Raw genomic sequence first — 21,062 nt, forward strand, 5'->3', positions numbered from 1 at the left:
CGTTGAGGATGGGAGACGCGGCGTGGTTGATGGCGCCTGCGCCCTCGAGTGTGGGGCGTAGGGCTGAGCTGTGCCCGAGCCGTCGGCGACAGTCGACACAAACCCCGACCAGAGCTCCAAGCTTTTGCGACCCGCCCACGCCCAGCTGCTCCCGCTCCCGCTCCAGCTCCAGCTCCAGCTCCACTCCCACCCTGCCGCCCTGCCGCCCTGCCACCCTGCAACTGCCGCCCGCCACCATGAGCAGCATCGACGACATCTTCAAGAAACCACACCTCCCCAGCAACAAGCGCAAGCTCGAGCCCATCACCAACCCCGACCAGGTCTACAAGTCCGCAAAGCTGCAATCCAACGGCGACGCCAAGGGCAAGGGCCGCGCTACCGTAGAAGATGCCGAGGACGACAACGACGATGCAGAGGCCGGGCCCGCACCGCCTCCGGAGGACGGCGACGAGGAGGAGCAGGACTTTGGCGACGAGGACGAGGAGGGCCGCTTCTTTGGCGGCGGCATGGACAAGACGACCGCCTCGGCCATGAACTACGTCGACCGCGCAGACGAGGAGCCCTTCGTGCCCGAGACCATTGATAGGTCCTGGCTGCGGAAGCTGGCCCTCAACTTCGAGAAGAGAATATCCAAGAACGCCGAGCTGCGAGCCAAGTTCGAAGACGACCCCCAGAAGTTCATGGCCTCAGAGGCCGACCTCGATGCCGATGTCAAGTCGCTGAGCGTACTGTCCGAACACGCGGAGCTATACGCCGAGTTTGCGAAGCTGGGCTGTGCAGGCAGCCTGGTGGGTCTGCTGGCCCATGAGAACACGGATATCGCCATCGATGCCATTGAGATCATCTCCGAGTTGACCGACGAAGACGTGCAAGCAGAGCAGGAACAGTGGGATGCGCTTGTGAATGCTATGCTGGAAGCGGACTTGCTTAGCCTGATGACATCGAACCTTGAGCGTCTCGACGAGGGCAATGAGACAGACAGGAGTGGCGTCTACCACTCGCTGAGCATTGTGGAGAATCTAGCTTCCAACACCACCATTGCCGAGATCATGGCCAAGGACTACGCTCTCGTCAAATGGCTTATTTCTCGTGCCCAGAAAAGAGAATCCCCCGTCTCTCAGAACAAGCAGTACGCTGCCGAAGACCTCGCCATCCTAGTCCAGAGCTCCGTTCCGAACCGCCTTTCCCTCATCTCCTTTGACGGCGTGGACACGCTCCTCCAACTACTCGCCTATTACCGCAAGCGCGATCCTCCGAAAGAGTCGGATGAGGAAGAATTTGCTGAAAATCTGTTCGATTGCCTGACGTGTCTCGTCGACGAAGCTGATGGCAAGACCAAGTTCGTGGAGGCTGAAGGCATTGAACTCTGCCTGATTATGCTGCGGGATAGCAAGTTTGCCAAGCCGCGAGCATTACGTCTGTTGGATCATGCCCTTGGCGGGCCACCAACCAGTGCTGCGGCCGTCTGCGAGCATTTTGTCGAAGCAGCCGGACTCAAGACGGTATTTGGCATGTTCGGTAAGAAGCAGGACAGCGCAAACACAGAACACCTGATAGGCATTCTGGCATCATTACTTCGCAGCCTACCTGGAGACAGCGCGGGGCGGATACGAACGTTGGCCAAGTTTGTCGAGAAGGACTACGAGAAAATCGCGCGCCTTGTCCAGCTCCGCCGCGAGTATTCGTCTCGGTTAGCTGCGGTGGAGCAGCAGATCAAGCGCGAACAGGCTGAGCTGAGACCCGAGGCGCGCGAGGAGCTTGCCGATGAATGGTTCCTGCGCCGGGTTGACGGGGGACTGTTCTGTCTACAAACCATCGATGTAAATCTGGCATGGTTGGTAGCTGAGGACGGTGGGGCTAGGAAGCGAATTGTCGAGCTTCTGGCCGACAGGGATGAGAGCTTGAAGGAGGTGAAGACGACATTGCAGGAGCAGATGAACGGCATTACTGGCGACAATTTGAGCGAAGAGGAGCTGATGCTCAAGGATATGCTGGGTATCCTAATTGGATTCTTGGAGTAGTCGAGATGAAGGCTTCGGATATGGAAAGTGATTCAGGGACACCAGGTAGATGACCCTTTTCATGATTGTAGTATGTATACATAGTGCATAGTAAGGCGCCTCGTTGACATTAGGAGTATATAACTCCAATACCTAGGTTCAACATTTAAAATACCCGCAACATTACATTACTTGTTCAAATGGGCCAGCAAGTCTATATCGATGCCTTCAACAACAAGGCTGGCAGCGATACTCAAGCGCAATTCTTCACTAAAGACGTACGCCCGGCTCTTCCTCTCCTACCACCTCCCATTCTTTTATCCACCCTTCCAGGCCGCAAAGTCGCACAAACCCCCCCCCTCTTTTCCAATCAGTGCATACACAACGCACACATTACACTTGAAGCGCCCTGGTTAAAAACATTGGGGAAAAAACGGCACCAGGAGATGACAACCATCTCCAGTAGCAGCGTTGTTGGATACCTGATAGGATCGAGGAGATGTTATGGGTGACTAAGAGAGAAGCAGTTCCGGCATGCGGGGAATCCTCACCGTTCCTGAACCTCGGGTATCTCGCATTCGACTCACACTCTACCAAACCCCCACCTTCACATTTGACGCTTGGAAAACCACACTAGAGGCAGCCTATTAGATTACAAGGTATGTTTCAAATTCCCAGACCTCAAGCCATCGTTGGCTGAACAACGTCGAAGAGATCTGGAGCATCTGAGGAACTGCCAAAGACCATGAATAACTGGTGGAGGCCTAAGTGATGATTGACTCCTAATTATCTGCAGGATACCCTCTCCTCGAAAGAAATTCCACAAAACCTCACAGATCCGCCAAGGGAGCAGTTAAAAAAAAATAGAGAGCCAGAATGAGCTGCCCAGTCCATCGCAAATATCCGCTACGTCAGCCAAAGAACTACAAGCCTCCAGTGCCTCGCTGGCAGCTCCACCTCCCACCCGGAATCGACCGCGTCTACACCATCTACGTTGGCGTCCAGCAACACGCATGTGATGCAGCGACCCAAGCCGTCGCCTCAAAAGCCAAAGACTCCATCGCCTACTGGATTACCACGGCCGCCCAGCCCTCCGCCTACGAAACCTTCAGCTTCGTCGAAGGCGACGACGAGCCCCGCTCCGACATTTGGGTATGCTACTTCACCGACCGCGCCGCCTACGAGCAGAGCGCGTGTGACCTCAGCCTGCGCACTCTCCACGCATCCCTGGACACCTCGGGCGCGGGCGCCAACAAGAATGTCGGCCTGTGGTGCGAGCGCTTCTCCACCGCGGCGTCGCGCCTCGAGACGAACTACTCGGGCCTCGACTACCTGCCGGGCCTCGCCCGCATCCCCGACACGGCCGCCGTCGAGCACACCTACTCGGCGTACTGGGGCGCCGCGAGAGATCGCATCCCGGACTCGGCGCACGATTTGTTTCCTCGGCCGCCGTCTTCTCCCTCTTCCGACGATGATGGCAATGGTGACCAGAGGGAGCAGACGACGACGACGACGACGATTCCCCCCTCAGGGCGGGGGCAGCGGCTCGTCGGGACGAACTACGAGAACATGGTGCACATCCGCTCCGGCCAGTTCTGGAAGGGCTGCGACGAGGGCGAGGCCCGGGCGTACGAGGACGTGCTTGAGCCGGCGTTGATGACGGGGCTGCGGTACCTCTGGGCGAATGCGGCCGACACCGGGACGGTTGGGCTGAGGTTCGTGCGGAACGCGGGTGGTGATGGTGATGATGATGGCCGGGCGAGACAGGAGACGTGCGCGGCTGGCTTCTTTAGGAGCCTGGGAGACTTGGAGAACTGGGCTGAGAGGCATCCGTCGCACAAGGCGATATATTTGGGCGCCATCAAGCACGCGAAGACGTTTGGACCGGAGCGGAAGATGAGGACGTGGCATGAGGTCTCCGTCTTGAAGGCTGGCGAGGCGCAGTTCGAGTACGTCAATTGCACGCCGAAGACTGGGGTGATTGGGTCTGTGGGTTTGCATGTGGAAGAGCTGTAGGTGGTACATATTGTATGTGCCCATGGACGCTGTGCCCGTAGTCTATCAAGCTTGCATGAGGTGATGTTAATCGTGACACTTGCACCTTCGATTGGAGATATCCATTAACTACCTTGAGCTTCGCCTTGAGCATACACCAGTCTACTCTTGAACAAAAGGTTTGTGCTGTTCTGGACGACAGTTTGCCGTTGCCGCTTCTCTTAGAAGTTGGAATCCCTTCTATCTTTCTCTGCCAACTTCTCCATCTCTCCGGGCCGAGCAAGGCCCTTCGCAACCAGCTTTCCCGGTGCGGCACTCTGGATCGAACCCGGCCATCTGTTCTTCAGCCTCGACGCCTCGCCATCATCCACAGGGCCATCAGCTCCCCCATCGAGCCTCTGCCGCCCACCAAACTGCACAGCGCCACCCTGCATCATCGGGCGAGCGCCGAAATCGAATCCCTGCCTACCCTTGACCCAGCTCTCCCTATATTGACTGCACCGGCCACCTCCACCACCACCGCCCCGCACCATCGCCGCCCCATCCGCAAACCTAACACTCTTCCCCACCGCACCGCGACCGTGATCGCGATCCTGACCCGCGCCCACCCTGATGATCGGCGCCGGCGCCATCCTGCTCTCCTCCGCCCTCCGCAGCTCCTTCTCCCGCCATTCGCGGAACCGCACGTACGCCGCCGGGTCTTCTTCTCCTTCTTCTCCTTCTCCCCGCTCCTCGTACCCTTCTCCTCCCTCCTCTACCTCCTCCACCCCCTCCGATCCCTCCATCATCATCATCATCTCCCCCGATCCGGCCGTCGTCGTCCTCGTCATCATCCGAGCGTGGGCCGGCGGCCTGCCGTCGCCGATGGCGCCGGGCGCGTGGCGCGGGGTGCGGCGGGCGTGCGGCTCGCGCGGGCGGGAGGGGGGCAGGAGGGCGTCGCAGGCCCAGCGGTGGATCTCGGCGTCGGTGGCGGCGAGGGCGGCTCGTGCTGCTGGTGGTGTTGCTGCTTCCTGTTCTTGTTCTTGTTGGTGGTGGTTGCGGTTGTTGTTGTTGTCGGTCACCGTCGTCGTCGTCGTCTCCTCCTCGGGGAAGAGGACGGCGAGGAGGGAGGAGGGGAGGGGGTGGGTGTGCGGGCGGTGGTGGATGCGGTGGATGGTTGGGGGGGCGGCGGCGGCGGCGGCGGTGTTGTTGTCAATGCCGTCTGCGTTGGCGGAGGCGAAGACGGCGGCGGTAGTTGCGGTAGATGTGGTGCCGTTGTTCCTCTTCTTCCTCTTCTTCGTCTTCTTGTTGCTGTCCTCCCTGTAGAAGCTGGTCGTCGAGGTCGACACACGGCCACCGGTTCTGGTAGAGGTCGTGGGTGTCGGGCTCAGAGGCGGCGCTGCGGGGCCAGTCGTCTTGGCCGGAGTGTAGGATGCGTCCGAACGATACAGGTCGGTGCGGAACAACTGGGATCGGAACCCGTTATCTATCTTCTTGGACGAGGGGGGTGGTGGCAATGACGCGCTTTGGTCAGCGAGCTGGCCGCGGTCGGTCATACCAGAATGAACATCACTCTCGCTCTGCTGCTCTTGAGCGCCTTCGCCATCCTCCTCACGCTCCGTGGAGGCCGAGTCGTCTGCGCTGGACCGGTCTTGGGTCTCGGTCTGAGCGCGGGCCTGCTCGAGCTGCTCGATGTGCTCCCTCTCAATCCTGTCGGACACACGGTCTCCCTCTGTCCATTCTTCACGGTAGTACGGGCGGGGGGTGTCGTAGAAGGGAAACTCGGGCGATGGCAGCTGCGGGGGGCCTGAAGACGGCGCGTTGAACATGCGCGGCTGCGACGGAGGTGACGGGGGCTCGAACGGCGGCGGACTGTACATGTGCGCCTGTGATAGAGGCGGCGGCGGCGGCGGCGGCACGAACGATGACGCGTTGTACGTTTGTGACAGAGGCGACGGAGTGTATGCAAGCGCAGACCCGTAAATGGGCGCGCCGGGAACGAAGTCATGTGCCATGGGAGAGAGTGAAGAGCGCGGAGTCTGTTGCTGGTGCGGATGAGAACAGAGATCTAGATGTTTTGGCGAGAATCAGTGTTTCCTTGAGAGGTGGCTGTGAAGTGGTGTTTTTGCTTACCTCGGCGCGGACGACGCGTTTCGGACCAGTAGTAGTCCATAGCAACGGGCGCCCCTACTGGCGCAGAAGGATAAGGTGTAGAGTTGCACGTCTGTGGTTGGAGCAGGAAGCAAAGCAGAGCAGAAGAGATGGGTATCCGTAGGAGAGGTGGTCTACTCGAGCGGCATTGAACATGGCTGTGAGGGTCGTTGGAGAAGAGTGACTGCGGACGCTCCGAGTGCCAGGCTCTACTCGATATATCCAAGCGAAGCAGCTGGAGCGCGTGCGAGTGTGTTTACTTCGGGTGGCGATAGGCGCGCGTTTGAAGCATTTCCAGAACATGCAAACCGGCAGTCTGCATTTCGACAGTCTCCATCCCGCCAGCCGACCGATGGCGAACAAAGGGCCCTTGCATTGTGATGGCCCACGTTCCTATCTATATTCTGGATCGAGAGCCGCGGTGGTCGAAAGGTGATAGTAAGGTGCAGTCGAGACTATATATATATATATATATATCTTTACAGTCATTTCCCAATGCAGAATGGTGCGCTCCGTCTGCACGGACTCTTGAACCAGCCACTATTTCCTTGGCGTTCTGACATCAGACTTTCCTGTTTGACTACTTGGAGAAGGAACCTCATGAGAAGATTCGAGGGTGGTATGCAGTTCTGTTCCCCCAAAGTCTGCCATTTGTAAGCGCAAGGATCACGCCTTCCGTGCAACAGACACACCATGACATGTTTTGAATTCTTCAATACAGAGACAAGTTCTCCTCAACGGAGAGCCCGCAAAGTCTCCGTGCCATTCATATTTGACTATCTTTCAATGTATTCAGATACTTGTGTAGTGTGATCGTAATCTCACTCGATCTGGTGAATTTGGTATACCCCAACGCCGGTGCTTAGAACAGAGATTATCACGTTAAAGAGAGAAGAAGAAGAAAAGAAAAAGAGAGCATCTAGCTAGACCTTGGAGGGGCCAAGAGCCTTGCCCCTCTTGGGCAGAGTCCAGGGCTTTTCGCAAACGATCTGATCAGAGTCAGCATTACTCGTGGATAAAAGCTGGTGGCTGCAGAACATACCTCGCCCTCGCTATAGGCCCAAAAGTATACAATCATTCCAATAATGTAGTACAGGCCGGCATTGGTGCCCTGGTAAAGCAGGAGAGCGACCAAGGCGCTCAAAGGGTAGATGATTAACCGCATCTCAATCGAGCGATGGAAGCCCGAGCCGGCGATGAAGCTGAGCGGCCACTCGTAGCACACGCCCAGGATGCCGAGAATGAGGTTGATTATCTGGAGTGCAGGCACGGGTTTGACGGCGCCATCCAAGTTCTTGGTGAGGAAGTCCCAGAAGATCTTGGGCCAGAAGAAACCCTCAATCGCGGCGGCAACCTGGTCTGGCGGAGGTCAGCAAGAGCGCGTCGTGGTGGCAGTGGTGGCGTGAGACGTACAGGCAGCGGCGGTGAGGACAATGAGGCGAGCCCAGTGGTTTTTGATTAGCTTGCCCATGGTGGCAGTATTAAAAAGGATTTGAGCGAATGTGAAACTGTTGTAGAAAAAGACCCGACCAGCGGAGAAGCGAACGTGAGGCGCAGATTGAGCAGTATTGGGGCTACTGGCTCAGAAAGGCGCTTCCGGGCGGACGACGCTGGTAGGTATAGTCGCTACAGAGACAGAGACAGACAGATGAGGTGACGGTCAGGGCGGAGCTCTAGGCGTGGCGGAAGCGCAAGCGGTCTCAAGATGTCGGGACGACTGAGCTGTAACGCTGGCGACGTGGGGGGGGGCATGGCGGGCTTTAGGTGGTTTTGCGTTGGCATTGACGATGCGCGGCGGGGAGGAGGATCGCATGGATGGCTGCAGGCAAGCGGCTGGCGTGCCTGGGCGTCGGCTGCACGTCGCAGCTATGCGCCCGCGCGCCGATTAAGCGCCCGCGGCCGAACCAGGGCGCGCCACAGCACCCTCCAGGCCAGCAAATGGCAGCCTGCAGCCGCCCGCGCAGCCTCCCCGATCCGCAATTAGCCTGCCCTGCACGCAAAATGTCACACCCGCACTGAAGTGACACCTGCGCTGCCTGCACCGATTGGCACGCCCGCCCACCACCGCCTCCACGCTACCATCATTCGGCCGCCGACCGCTGCCGTCGTCCGCAAACGGGAGCCCGGCTCGTGCGCGGTGCAGAATGAGGCTTTCGATATCACAGAACCGAGTCCGAGTCTGCCGCTCCAGCCGTCCGCCCATCCTCATTGTCATGAACCCGGAGTCAATGCTGGCGTCGAGCCGCCGCAGAGGCGGTCTGACAAGTCCCCGTGGCGATCAAGATCCGGTTTTTCGGCCATGACGAGTCTCAATCATTCTCAGCCCGTGCGGCGGGCCGATGAGGCAACAGGTGTTCGAGGCGGTTGATGCCGGCGACTGATCATGCATCGCCCACCGTCGCAGCGGGCCCAGCACGGAAGGCAGTGTGGCAGCTTTCCAGAAGGCTCATCGCGAGAGCGCCAGCGACGATATCGCCAAGCCGGCCAAGCTCTGTCCTGGGTGCATGTACCCATCGCAGTATCGCCGACAGCGGCCAGTGCACACGGAAGCGGAGTTGCGATTGGCGGTGCTGATGCTGGCAGCCTGGCTGCTGCAAGCCCCAGCACAGGCCCAGGCACAATGTCAAGCCCAGGCACGCGAGCGATGGGCTCGTCCGGCAGCATCTGGATGCGCGGCAGTGGCTCTGGAGCTGGTGGGGGCGGGCGCAGTCACATGGCGGCATCTCTGGTGTTGAGCGTGGCACTGCCGGTGGCCCGGCCTTTTGGGCGGCGGCACGGCGGGGTGCGTAAGCGTCTGCCCGAGGGAGCCGTCGAGGGAGGAGAGCGCTTCGAGACGGGCGTTCGTTGGCTGTGCGGGGACGAGGCAGGCCAAGGCAGGCCAAAGCAGGCCAAAGCAGGCCAAAGCAGGCCGAGGCAGGCAACAGGGGTCCAGCGCATCCCGCTCGCTAAGCTGTCGACTGGCCAGGGGCCGCTCATGCCCCGGTCACCGCCTTGCGCCCTCGGTGCCGCCGTCCAAAAAACTCGCCTCTCTCGCTCTCGCAACGCCGCTCGCACTGGAGCCAAGCCGGCCATGGAGTCTTCCGCGCCGTACAGAGATGGCGGCAGGGATCGCCGCTGCCTGCCGTCCATCCAGCTGCGCCGCCTATCTATCCACTGCATCCCGCCCCGTGGCTGCCGCTCTCGGCCTGCCTGCAGCTGCTCCTCGCCGTGAAGAGAAATACTACTACTAGTATACCCGTTGGACCCTCTCGCGCTACACGGCACATCTGCATTCCGGACGCTGTTGTCGTTGTTGTTCTGGCAAGCCTCACACGCTCACACGCTCCCACGGCGCTGCACGTTTCGCAGCCACACCCGCCACGTCTCGAGCGATCGAGGAAAATCAGGCAGCGCGACAACAACTCTCCCCCCCGGGCCCCGCTCACCAAGGCAAACGTCACTGTCCGCGAATATCGAGGCGCCGCAGCTCTTCGCGCCGGTGCAAGCGCGCCGACGAGGAACGTAAACGTTGCCGGCCAATCGCCCTCAGCACCGCCACGCTGCCTTTGCTTCAGCAGCCGCCCTTGAAGCCTCATTGTCAACCAGCGCACGCCTCGCAAATCGGCGTAGTCTGACCGCAGACGCCACCAACGGTGAGGAAGGCCAAGAGCCAGGGCTACCACCAGACAAAAGTCGAATATGCATGCGCACGGAGCGTTGCAGATTTGACACATCAGTCCGACGCCCTCGCGACGGTTCAGCCCCTCGAGCTGCCCCGCGCCCGCTACGATATCCGTGCAGCCTCTACATCTGCATGATTGACGACACCCTTCCGGCCACTGCCCTGAAAATCCCCACTCGGAACTGCTGCTTCCTGGCCTAGGCATTCAAGCTACCGCCAAGCTCCCGTCCGGAACGACTGGAGCCTCCCTTTTCTGGCCTCACTACCCCGTGCGCCGCTCTCCACCGCAGATCGAGCAATTACACCTGAGCGCGCCGTTGCTTGAGCCCTGCCTGATCGCCTCCAGATCGCTCGCACGAGACATTCTGTGCATCCTGCACTCCGCCTGAGGCTCGCTGTCAAAAGCTTGGCCCTCAGACTACACCGAACATAACGATCTTGACGAATCTCTGTTTTCCCCTGGGAGCTATCTCTTCCTTGCACTTCGCTGGTCGGTTGTTGCTGCTGCATACACCATCCGTTCTTTTCTGAATACCCTTTTCAAGACTACCTTCTTTGATTGCTTCACGCGACAACTCTATTGTTCCAGCACTCAGCGCGCGTTGGATTTGGCCTAAGAACACACCCCGATCCCCGCCCCCTACGAACACGACAGCGCTGTGAACCGTCCAAAATGGCTGGTAAGCAGTCATGGACGTCGCACTTCATACCACGGAAGCTGCTGTTTTACTTCATTTTCCATGGGTTGCACATTTTCCTTTTCGCCTTTGGATGGTATGTCTTCTGAACCAGCAGATTGTCCACCACGCTGACAGTATGATAGGTACAAGCAAGAAACCGAACCGAGACTGGCTGCTTTGAACGGTCTCAAGTTCTCCGTATGGATCTCGCGTGGTGCTGGGCTGGTCTTGTCTTTCGACGTTCTCTTCATTCTCCTGCCCATGTGCCGAACCTTGCTCCGTGTCATCCGTCCCAAGATTCGGTGGCTACCTCTCGATGAGTCCCAATGGTTTCACAGACAAGTCGCCTATGCCATGGTCTTCTGGACCGCCGTCCATGTCCTTGCCCACTACGTAAAGTAAGTCTTCCGCTCAAACGCAGACCAATGTCATACTGACTCTAGCAGCTTCTTCAATGTCGAAAAAACCCAAGTCCGCCCCGAGCTGGCTCTCCAGATCCACTACACGCAAGCCGGAGGGATTACCGGTCACGTCATGCTTCTCTGCATGCTACTTATCTACACGACTGCACACCACAGGATACGTCAACAGTCTTTCGAGACGTTCTGGTATACTCACCACCTGTTCATTCCATTTCTCCTCGGCATGTATACGCACGCTACGGGATGTTTCGTTCGAGACAGTGTAGACCCAGTATCTCCATTCGGCGGTGCCAACTTTTGGAACCACTGCATTGGATATCAGGGTTGGCGCTGGGAGCTCTGGGGCGGCGGCATCTATCTGTTCGAGCGTCTCTACCGTGAGGTGAGAGCCAGGCGCGATACACGGATCGTCAAGGTTGTGAGGCATCCGTATGGTCAGTACAGAGTGTCCAAATGTCGTCTGAAGATTCTGCTAACGGAGCATTGCAGACGCCGTCGAGATCCAATTCGTCAAGCCCTCCTTCAAGTACAAGCCGGGCCAATGGCTGTTCATTAACTGTCCGTCTGTCAGCGGCTACCAGTGGCATCCATTCACCATCACCTCTTGCCCATACGACCCTTATGTTTCGATCCACGTTCGCCAAGTTGGTGACTTCACCCGTGCTCTCGCGGATGCTCTTGGTGCGGGTCCTTCTCAGGCAAAGCTTTACGATGATATGGACCCCAATGGCATGTATGAGATTGCACTCCAGCACGGACAGGAGATGCCCGCAATCCGTATCGACGGTCCCTACGGAGCACCGGCTGAAGACGTCTTCGACAACGAAATCGCGGTTCTCATCGGAACGGGTATCGGTGTAACCCCTTGGGCTGCCATTTTGAAAAACATTTGGCACATGCGTCTCTCGCCCAACCCACCCAAACGTCTCCGCCGTGTGGAATTCATCTGGGTGTGCAAAGATACCAGTTCTTTTGAATGGTTCCAGGCGCTGCTGTCGTCTCTCGAGGCGCAATCGCCGGGATCCGGCCCCAACGGAAACGAAGATTTCCTGCGCATCCACACCTACCTCACTCAAAAGGTCGACGTCGACACTGCCAACAACATTGTCCTCAATTCCGTCGGCACTGACAAGGATCCCCTCACCGAGCTCAAGTCTCGCACCAACTTTGGCCGGCCCGACTTCAGCAAGCTCTTTGTCGGCATGCGCGACGGTATCATGACGCGCAGCTACATGAGCGGTCTGGAGAGCAGTCTACGGACTGACGTTGGTGTGTACTTCTGCGGTCCTAGCGTCGCTGCTCGCGATATCAACAAGGCCTGCAAGGCCGCAACGTCTCCGGACGTGCGGTTCAGGTTCTGGAAGGAGCACTTCTAGATGTGCCTTTTCCCTTTTCCCCGTTGTCATTTGACTGTCAAAGGCGTTGATTCCGTAAAGTTGTGTTGGCAGCAGCTTCGGAAGGTTGTGAGCAAGGCGAACATAAGACGGATCGGGATATGACGGATCGTGGAAGATCCACACGCAATGCTTTTTTTTGTCAGGAGCCATTTACGCATCTTTTTGTCGACTGAGCTTTCTCCCTCACGCCATCTGCTCCGATACCTGCTTGAATGCGTTTTGTAGTTTGTATATCCTTGTCGATTGTTCGCTTGTTGATTCGGGTTTCCCGAGAGAGATATCCAATTTTGAATTCATAGCCGTACTCGGTGGTTCTGCAATGCTTACATTATTTGGCAGTATTGTGCATGAAAGTGAGACTGTGTGACCGCATAGTAGACGCATGACGCAAAATTCAAAGCACATCGTTGCAGCATTCGGGATTCATGCATCATCCCTGAATCCATGGTGTAATCTCTTTTACAGCTCTGCTGATCATGGTAAGATAGATACTGAGACAGTCGTCATCACGTCGCAGGTGTGCCCATGGCGGAGATGGCAAGAACTGTGTACGCAATAGAATTTCATCACAAGCCGCTTGAACCAGATGGGTTTCATCTTGATCTACTTCGGCGTTCCGCTGAAGTTATCCTGCTTCTTGTATGGCGTTTGAGTCGGACAACCAGCCTGAAGAAGACAGGCTGTCTGACGAGATGATGAGCATTATAGTGGTCGAATTCCTTCACAGCCTTTCGACTTTGCAGCTTAGGTCGGATGAGGAACCCCCTCCATGGATCGCGATCGGCAAAATAAGTTATGCGTGACTGCTATAGCTTACTAGTTTGGGAATTTTTCGCATGATCTGCGACCTTTTCGTTGAACCTTGCACCCTTCTTGTCCCAAGAGAGACCGGCTTCGACTTGATCTTCTCCGCTCCACATTCTATAGTCTATACATATGCACTCAGGTAAGATACCAATCTACGCCACTCGTGCAGTAACCGAACCGAAGCAAGCGAGGGTATCTCCGTAGACGCTTGCACCCACACAATACACCAAAAAAAAAAAGGAGAAAACAGCATTAAACCCTTTACCATGCCACCTTCGCCACCCACCCCCGGGGCCACTTTCTCGCCGCCCACTTCCTGGCCTCATCCAGCAGCAAGATGCCCATTCCAAACGCCATGGGCAAGAACCAGTGCGCCACTGGCACGCTCGTCGTCGACAGCACCTCTTGCAGCTGCTTCGGGTATAGAAACAAGAATGCAATTCCCAGACTGAATAGAATGGCGGGGAAGAGCCACAGGTTGCGCGTCTCCTTGACCCAGAGCGGAGGATGCTGCAGCAGCGAGAGGCGACGCGTGCGCACGGCCATGAGGTTGAACCACTGCATGACGACCAGGTTGACGAAGTAGATGGAGCTGGCGTGGTTCAAAATCTGCTGGCTGCGCTCTTGGCTCATGCCCTCGGGCACGGCGCCAAAACCAAACCACAGCGTCGAGAAGGGAAGGCCCTGGCGCTGGCAGTACCAGTACGCCATGGCGAAAGACGAGACCGATTGCATGACGCCTATGGTGCCATACGCGTGAAGCATGAGCTTCCAATCAACGAGGCGGTCTTTGCGGGGGTTGCGTGGCCGCTGCCGCAGCACGTCGGCCTCGGGCTTTTCGTACGCGATGGCCGTTGCGGCGGCGCAGTCGGTGAAGCAGCAAATGATGATCATCAGGAACGACGACAGCACCTGCGGTAGCCCGAACAGCACGTTCGTCATGATTGGCCAGAACTCGGAGAATGTGCCGGCGGGGATCAGGTAGCAGATGGTCTTCTTGAGGTTGTCGAACACCACACGCCCGTACTTGACCGCCTCAACGACCGCGGCGAAAGACTCGAGCAGCACCATGTCAGCTGCTTCAATGGCGATGTCGCTGCCCCCACCCATGGCGATGCCGATATCCGCCTGCTTGAGTGACGGCGCATCATTGACCCCGTCACCCGTCATGCCGACCGTCTCGTGTCGCGCCTGCAGCTCCATCACGATCTTGAGCTTCTGCTCCGGTGTTGTGCGCGCAAAGACGATCTCGTCGTACTTGCAGAGCGCGTCCCACTGCTCATGTGTCAGAGCGTTCATGTCGCCGCCGCTGATGACGAGCGACCGCGGCGCGCCCAGCGCAGTGGACGTCGGGATTGAGATTTCCACAGACTTCTCGTCAGGCGGAGAGGCGTACTCCGTCGAAAGTGAATGAATGTCGTGTATGTCTTCGGGAGGATTCGTGATGATACCGCAATCGGCGGCGATGGCAGCGGCTGTCAGTTGGAAGTCGCCGGTGACCATGAAGATCTTGATACCCGCACCGCGCAGTGTCTTCACAACCTCAGGGATCTCATCTCTGGGAGGATCGACGATGGCGACGAGGCCGATGAGAAGGAAGCCCCTGCTAGCCTCGTCCATGATGGCGTTCTCGTACTGGGCGGACTCATTGGAAATCCCAGAAACGTGCTTCGGCAAGACCTTCTGGGCTAGTAGGATGACGCGCTTTCCTTGCTTCGAGTAGACGTTCTTAGCGTCCTCGAGAAAACACCGGTCGGATTCTGTAAGGGGTTGGGCGTGTCCTTCGTAGTCCATAAAGCGCGTACATCTAGGCAAGAGGATGTCCGGAGCACCCTTGATCATCAACACTTGGTCCTCTGGCCGAGGGTTGTCATTATCAAACAATGCATCGTTGGCGGGCTCGTATACGTCGCGCTGGGCAACCTGGATCATGAATTTGTTTTTGCTGTTGAAGGCGACGCGGTAGACGTTGCGCCACTTCTGGCGCGTCTCATGGACGGACAGAAGGCCTTCGGAGAAGCGCAGAACAGCCGTGTCGGTGGCGTCACCGTTGATCTTGCGTTCGGAAAGGGGCTTGTTCATGGTCGATGCGTCAAACTCGCCAGCGTTGCAAACGCTACCGACAACGGCAAGCTGCTTACAAGCCAGTGATGGTTCAGCAATGTTGGCTGAGACACGAGACAGTTGCACTTTGCCAGCGGCTTCGGTAGCAGTCAGGACGTCGCGACCAACGAGGCAGTCGGTCACGCGCATCTGATTCTTGGTCAAGGTACCGGTCTTGTCGGAGCAGATGACGCTGACGGATCCAAGGGTCTCGACGGTCTTGAGAGACTTGCAAAGGATGGCGTTCTTCCTCATGATGCTTGCGACAATGGTCAAACTGGCTGTGACAGCGATTGGGAGACCCTGAGGCGAGTTAGCAAAGATGCGGAGGATGTTGCGAACCATTACTTACCTCGGGAATAAAAGCAACGGCTACACTGACACAGTCTACGATGAGTTGAGAGACATTGATCCAATGAGGGTGGTCGCGACGCAGCCAGCCGGCCCAGACGGAGATGACGATGATGACCATGGTGAGCATGATACAGACGATCATGGCAACGAAGTAGTATATTTCCTTCTCAAGGCCGGTCAAGCCAGTCTTGGGGGCACTCGTTAGTTTCGCAAGGCGACCGAAGACCGAATGGTCACCAGTGCCGATGACGACGCCAACAGCGGATCCAGACACAATGTGGGTCCCGGCCATGCCGATGCAGGCAGTTTCGAGGAAGTTTTCGTCGGTCTGTCCCTATCAGCGAATGCCCCAATGGCGCAGAAGGGGGGGTGCACGCACCGAATCGACGGTACCGCGAAGAGGGGCGGTCTCGCCAGTAAGAATAGACCGATCGAACTTGGCGTCTGGTGAGACTTCGACGAAGCGAACATCTGCAGGGAGCTTGTCTCCCATCCTGAGGTAAAGGACATCGCCGGGAACGATGTCAACGCCCTGGTGGTGTTGTTTGATGCCGTCGCGCAGCAGAAGACACTCCTCAGGAAGCATGGTCTTGATGGATGACATGACTCGAGAGCTGGACCAGTCTGCATTGTATAAGCGAGTGCGGATTCACGATGGCAAGTGGAAGTGTGGCATACCCTGGTAAAGGTTGAAGGCAGCGTTGATGAAAAAGACAACAAGCAAGACAGTGGCTAAAGCCAGGTTTGCCTGGGCAGGAGGGTCTCCCAGGGGCTTCCATGCGATGAAGACGAGGATGGAGGCAGTCAAGAGAATGGAGCCAAAGCCACCGAAGAAGTATCCTACGGACCTGCGAAACCATGTCGAGGGGGGCGGCGAGGGGGCATTGGGGCCGTATTCCTTGAGTTTGCGAGCGGCTACATCGGCAGACAGACCGTGCTGGAGCGAAGTCGAAAGGCGAATGCACAGGTCGTGGACAGTGAGCTTGTGCCAGTCGACGGTGGCGTAGTCTGCAAAGTCAGCACATGCAGAGGGAATGGGGAATGGGGAAGATGGGAAGAGCGGCGTACCGAACTCGGCATCGAGCTTCTTCTTCGGTGACTTTGCCTTCTCCTTCTCCTTGAGCTCGAGGTCCTCGACGGCTTTGGCCTGGGTTTGCTCAACGTTGAAAGAGAGTGTGCGGAACTCGATGGGCAGAACGACGGCGGGTTCGACCTCGCGGCGGGCAAAGGAGCGCGAGGTGCGAGTGGACAGATCGGAGGCGTTGGAGGCACGGCGACGCAGGCTTCGACGACGCAAAGCCTCGACATCGTCAGCGTAGCGGATGCGGTTGGGAGCAGCGGAGATGAGGTCGGGGTCACTGTCCGGGCTGGACTGGGAAGGCTGGTCGGACATGACGGCGGCCGCTCTTGCTGGTGCTGGTGGGGGGGGGTGTCGCGAAAGTGCAGGTGCGAAGGCAGGTGCGAAGGCAGGTGTGAAGGCGGCAGCAACCAGAGCAATATCGCGGGCCGCACGAGAGCAGTACTGGGCATTGCACTCGGATTGAGCGCTCATATTTCTACTCGAGCTGGCCATGTTGTCACCGCCTGTGATGCGGGATTTACCAGTGGTTGGCCGCGCAAAGTGGCTGTGTGCAGCTTGGCCGCCGCAGAGAGCTTGGATCTGGCGGAGGGCGGGCATGGACGGCGAAACAGCTAGCTGAGGCATTTTCGCAGTGAGAGTTGACAAAGGTAGGCTAGCTGAGATGTTACATGACAAAGGCTCCGCGCCTGCGCGAATATCAGCACTGGCCGGTCAACAACGCCGCATCAAGCAACTCAAGCCGGACCACACGCAATCCCGGGGGCGTTTTCGGAGTGAGGTTGATGAAGGGAGTCTGGTGGTGAGGACAGCCAGGGACCAGATTTAAAGCCAGGTGCCAGGTTACTTAAGCTTTGGGCGCGGTGCGCCGGTGGGCCCGTGCACTGGGGGTGGTGGAGGAGAAGGACGTTATCTGTCGTTACTTGTCGTTACTCGTCGTCCCCCGCCGCTGTCAAATGTCTCAGGCTGTCAGACTCGTCGGTGGCGCCTGCCTGACCGCCAGTCCCCGCCAGTCCCCGCCAGTCGCCGCCAGACGAAGCGAGATGACGGTTTCTCCCCCGCTGCGCGGCTCCCGTGCCTTGGTTCGTTCGGCAAATGTGTTGGGCCGAGCTGCGCGGCGTCCAGTGCTCAGCGTCCTGCTCAGCCTAGCCTTTCCCGGTATGCGCAGCCTGTTTCACCTCCCCACGGTCCCTTCACGTGCAACCTTCGCCGGCCCGTCTCACTCGGGCAATCTCCCCCGGCGCCACCTGCTTCTGTCGTTATATCTCGTCAGCCTTCAACCGCAGCTCACACGCTGTGCAACCACCATGCACCCGAAACACAGCTTGCGGTTGAGCCGCTTTTCGCCAAGTTGATGGTATATTATCTTCGCCGAGCTTGGCATCTAGTAAGAGGGCTATTCATATCGCCACGGAACGGTCCAGACATCTTCCGCACCCATGGAATACAGCCTCCCACCACCATGCGGCCCATCTCCCTGCCAAGCTGGGTTTCTACAATTTTACGTGGCCTGCTTGCCACCTGGCCTCGATGCGTCCAAGCACTCTGGCCTGATGAACCGAGGTGGGTGCCTGCGCAAGCTGAACAAGATCCTTAGGGACTCTGCCCATGCATGTGAATACTTCCTCGTCCAGGTACGCCCTCCAAAGAATTCGTCCACAGCTTGCCTAATGCGCCTCTTCAATCTCTTTTTGGAAACAATGTTCCATCGAGCGGCTGCCCGCCTAGTTGCACAAGCAAAAGGAATGCACAATACACGCGTCATACCATTGCCGTGGCTGTTGGTCACAATGCTACCCCAAAAAGCCGGCACTAGCTCCTCCCGAAACTAAGAATCGCCACCCCTCGACCCCACCAATCACCATTTCCCTTTACTCAGAGATCTACATACGTCTTAGCCTAGTTGGGCAATCCGTTTGCCTCGAGTTCCTTTTTGGGAGTCCGCGTGCTCCATGGAGCTTCTTCTCCACGTTTTCATCCGCCCTTGGGCTCCTTAGTGCTGCACCTTTTAGCCTCGTCGCACATCATGCACCCCTTTCGCAAACCAAATTGTAGATCAGTTGCTCTGTTCGGGCAAACACCCTCTAAACCCCATCTCTGCGGGGTAGTCGGGCTCCCTCCCCCTCTCTAGCTGAGCTTGGACCCTTGCAACTGGCAAACATACCGAGGCGCTTCGTCCATGAACTAACTCAAACCAAGTCATTTCGTGGCTTGCCTGGTCTATGTAGTTGCGATGGACGAGTATAAATGCTGTGAGTTCCTGTGAGTTCCCGAAGACGAGCAAACCGAGCAACTATCCCCCTCATTCTCCAATCAACTCGACCTCTCTTCGATATGCCTTCCTCGTGGCTTGTATTGGCCGCCCTTGCTCTTGCTGGCCAAGCCGCCGCCTTCCCGGCTCTGGCCGAGCAGTATGCCGCACAGTCTTCCCAGAAGGAGAAGAGACTCAACGGCATCAGCCCGGGTTTCGACGCAGAAGCCCAGCGCATTGATGTCTCTGGCGATCACGTCTTCGTGCCACCTGGATCCGGGGACAAGAGGGGTCCTTGTCCAGGCCTTAATGCTTTGGCTAACCAGTAATCATGTGCTTCCATCCCAATCCATACCTGTGCTTACACTCCTCAGTAACTACCTACCTCACAACGGTGTAGCCACCATCACCCAGTTTGTAGAGGCCACAAACCAGGGTAAGTCGAGCAACTCCATCCTTCCAGGCTGCAACATCGGGTTAAACAACGCCATAGTTTTCGGCATGGGCATCGACCTAGCCACCTTTCTCTCCGTCTACGGCGCCGTCATGGATGGAGATGGCCTCAGCTGGTCTATCGGCGGTGCACCGGACACAACAGATCTTCTCAACCTGCTCACCCAACCTCAAGGCATCACCGGCTCGCATAACAAGTACGAGTCGGATGTGAGCCCGACGCGCGGCGACTTGTACCAGTAGTATGTCCATTTGCCTCTGAACGTTTACATTCTACACCCGCCTCTCTTCTCCTTTTCCCCTCTTCCATATCTCTACATACACGTACTGACGCAACTTCAACTCTTCCAGCGGTAACAACTACGCCGTTGTCCGTTCCCAATGGGACTCCCTCTTCGCCAAACAATCCGGCGTCTCCAACGAAGAATCCAACTACGGTCTCGGTCTCCTGACCGATTTCCGTGTGGAGCGCTTCCAGGAGAGCATCTCATCCAACCCCTACTTCTTCAATGCGCCCTTCTCCGGCGTTGTCGTGCAGCCCGCCGCGTACACCTTCATCTACCGCTTCATGGCCAACAAGAGCGCCGAGTACCCAGAGGGCGTGCTGACCAAGGAGGTGCTCAAGAGCTTCTTCGGTTTCACTGGTGACGACGACGACATGACGTACAACGAAGGCTGTGAGCGCATCCCTGAAAACTGGTACAAGCGCGCCATCGGCGACGAGTACACCATCCCCTTCTACGCCCTGGATCTCAACGCCGCTGCGTTGGAGCATCCGCAGTTCTTGGACATTGGCGGGAACGTGAGTTTCCCCTTCCCCCTCCACTCCCTTTCCATTCCCGCCTCCTTCGGCTCCCCTCGCCCAGATCGCAAAGAAAGAGAGAAAAAAAAAAGAAGAGAGAAAGAAGGCCATCGCTGACCTCTCCACACAGACCGGCACCCCCAACACCTTCACCCCGCTAGACCTCCAAAACCTCACCGGCGGCCTGTACAACGCGCAGAGCCTCCTCCAAGGCAACAATCTCGCCTGCTTCGGCTTCCAAGCCGCCGTCCAGTTCGCGCCCGACCTGCTCAAAGGCATCGTCAAAGACCTTGCCGGTGCGCTCGGCCAGCTGGGCGACGCGCTGACGGGTGCTCTCGACGGACTTGGATGTCCGCAGCTGGGTGGAGAGAGCTGGGACGAGAGTGGTCTGGCGGCATATCCAGGCTGGGCCGAGTTGAACGAGGATGGGACGTACCCTTGACGGGGAGGAGGGAAAAGGGGAAAGGGGAAAACAGGTTGATGATGATGATGCACTTCATGCGACTTAAGAAATGATATCTGACGAGTATAATATATAAGCAAATGAGAATAATGATCGGTGTATCTCAGAAGTGATACCATGTTCGAGATCAAAAATTATTTCAACACGAAATCATGAATGCTAGCCTACACACGTTAAAAATTATGCTAGCAACCAATACCTGCGATTGCACTGTGTATGCATTGGAACAAAACGAACACATGCCCCTAGACGTAAAGCTCGGTCTCTAAACGTCCGGAGTGACTGTGTTCCGCTGGCCAGAGTACCGACAAATGGGGTTCAGTATTCTCCGATAAACACTCGTATTACACTACCATTACTCTTCAATCTTTTTCCAGTTCAACACCACCAACCTCTGAAGCGGTTCAACTCCTTACCACGGCCCAGTCTTCTAACCGATTCCAAATATACGCTCACAGCACCAAAA

General features: G+C 57.3%; 7 protein-coding genes across 7 annotated transcripts; 4 read left to right on the top strand and 3 right to left on the bottom strand.

Annotated features, from left to right (window-relative positions):
• Positions 1-236: 236 nt before the first annotated feature.
• BKCO1_1500081 (uncharacterized protein) lies at positions 237-2,021 on the top strand (the record flags this gene model as incomplete). Its single annotated transcript, XM_020271343.1, has 1 exon — positions 237-2,021. The coding sequence occupies one exon, from the start codon at positions 237-239 to the stop codon at positions 2,019-2,021; it is 1,785 nt and encodes a 594-aa protein (XP_020131962.1).
• Positions 2,022-2,876: 855 nt separating this feature from the next.
• BKCO1_1500082 (phenylacetaldoxime dehydratase family) lies at positions 2,877-4,016 on the top strand (the record flags this gene model as incomplete). Its single annotated transcript, XM_020271344.1, has 1 exon — positions 2,877-4,016. The coding sequence occupies one exon, from the start codon at positions 2,877-2,879 to the stop codon at positions 4,014-4,016; it is 1,140 nt and encodes a 379-aa protein (XP_020131965.1).
• Positions 4,017-4,216: 200 nt separating this feature from the next.
• Positions 4,217-5,989, bottom strand: BKCO1_1500083 (uncharacterized protein; the record flags this gene model as incomplete). The annotated part of the gene is made up of 1 exon (XM_020271345.1): positions 4,217-5,989. One exon carries the CDS (start codon positions 5,987-5,989, stop codon positions 4,217-4,219), a length of 1,773 nt encoding a protein of 590 aa, XP_020131964.1.
• A 1,059-nt stretch (positions 5,990-7,048) lies between these two features.
• Positions 7,049-7,596, bottom strand: BKCO1_1500084 (pro41 protein; the record flags this gene model as incomplete). The annotated part of the gene is made up of 3 exons (XM_020271346.1): positions 7,049-7,114; positions 7,168-7,484; positions 7,539-7,596. The coding sequence occupies 3 exons, from the start codon at positions 7,594-7,596 to the stop codon at positions 7,049-7,051; spliced, it is 441 nt and encodes a 146-aa protein (XP_020131959.1).
• A 2,863-nt stretch (positions 7,597-10,459) lies between these two features.
• Positions 10,460-12,264, top strand: BKCO1_1500085 (nadph oxidase; the record flags this gene model as incomplete). The annotated part of the gene is made up of 4 exons (XM_020271347.1): positions 10,460-10,560; positions 10,610-10,864; positions 10,913-11,322; positions 11,378-12,264. 4 exons carry the CDS (start codon positions 10,460-10,462, stop codon positions 12,262-12,264), a joined length of 1,653 nt encoding a protein of 550 aa, XP_020131958.1.
• Positions 12,265-13,353: 1,089 nt separating this feature from the next.
• Positions 13,354-17,254, bottom strand: BKCO1_1500086 (h k atpase alpha; the record flags this gene model as incomplete). The annotated part of the gene is made up of 5 exons (XM_020271348.1): positions 13,354-15,498; positions 15,548-15,877; positions 15,929-16,173; positions 16,228-16,557; positions 16,618-17,254. The coding sequence occupies 5 exons, from the start codon at positions 17,252-17,254 to the stop codon at positions 13,354-13,356; spliced, it is 3,687 nt and encodes a 1,228-aa protein (XP_020131961.1).
• Positions 17,255-18,961: 1,707 nt separating this feature from the next.
• BKCO1_1500087 (aromatic peroxygenase) lies at positions 18,962-20,575 on the top strand (the record flags this gene model as incomplete). Its single annotated transcript, XM_020271349.1, has 5 exons — positions 18,962-19,203; positions 19,253-19,314; positions 19,372-19,573; positions 19,683-20,133; positions 20,264-20,575. 5 exons carry the CDS (start codon positions 18,962-18,964, stop codon positions 20,573-20,575), a joined length of 1,269 nt encoding a protein of 422 aa, XP_020131960.1.
• Between the last annotated feature and the right edge of the window lie 487 nt (positions 20,576-21,062).

Source organism: Diplodia corticola (genome assembly GCF_001883845.1).
Source record: "Diplodia corticola strain CBS 112549 chromosome Unknown scaffold15, whole genome shotgun sequence".
Classification (NCBI taxonomy): Eukaryota; Fungi; Ascomycota; class Dothideomycetes; order Botryosphaeriales; family Botryosphaeriaceae; genus Diplodia; species Diplodia corticola.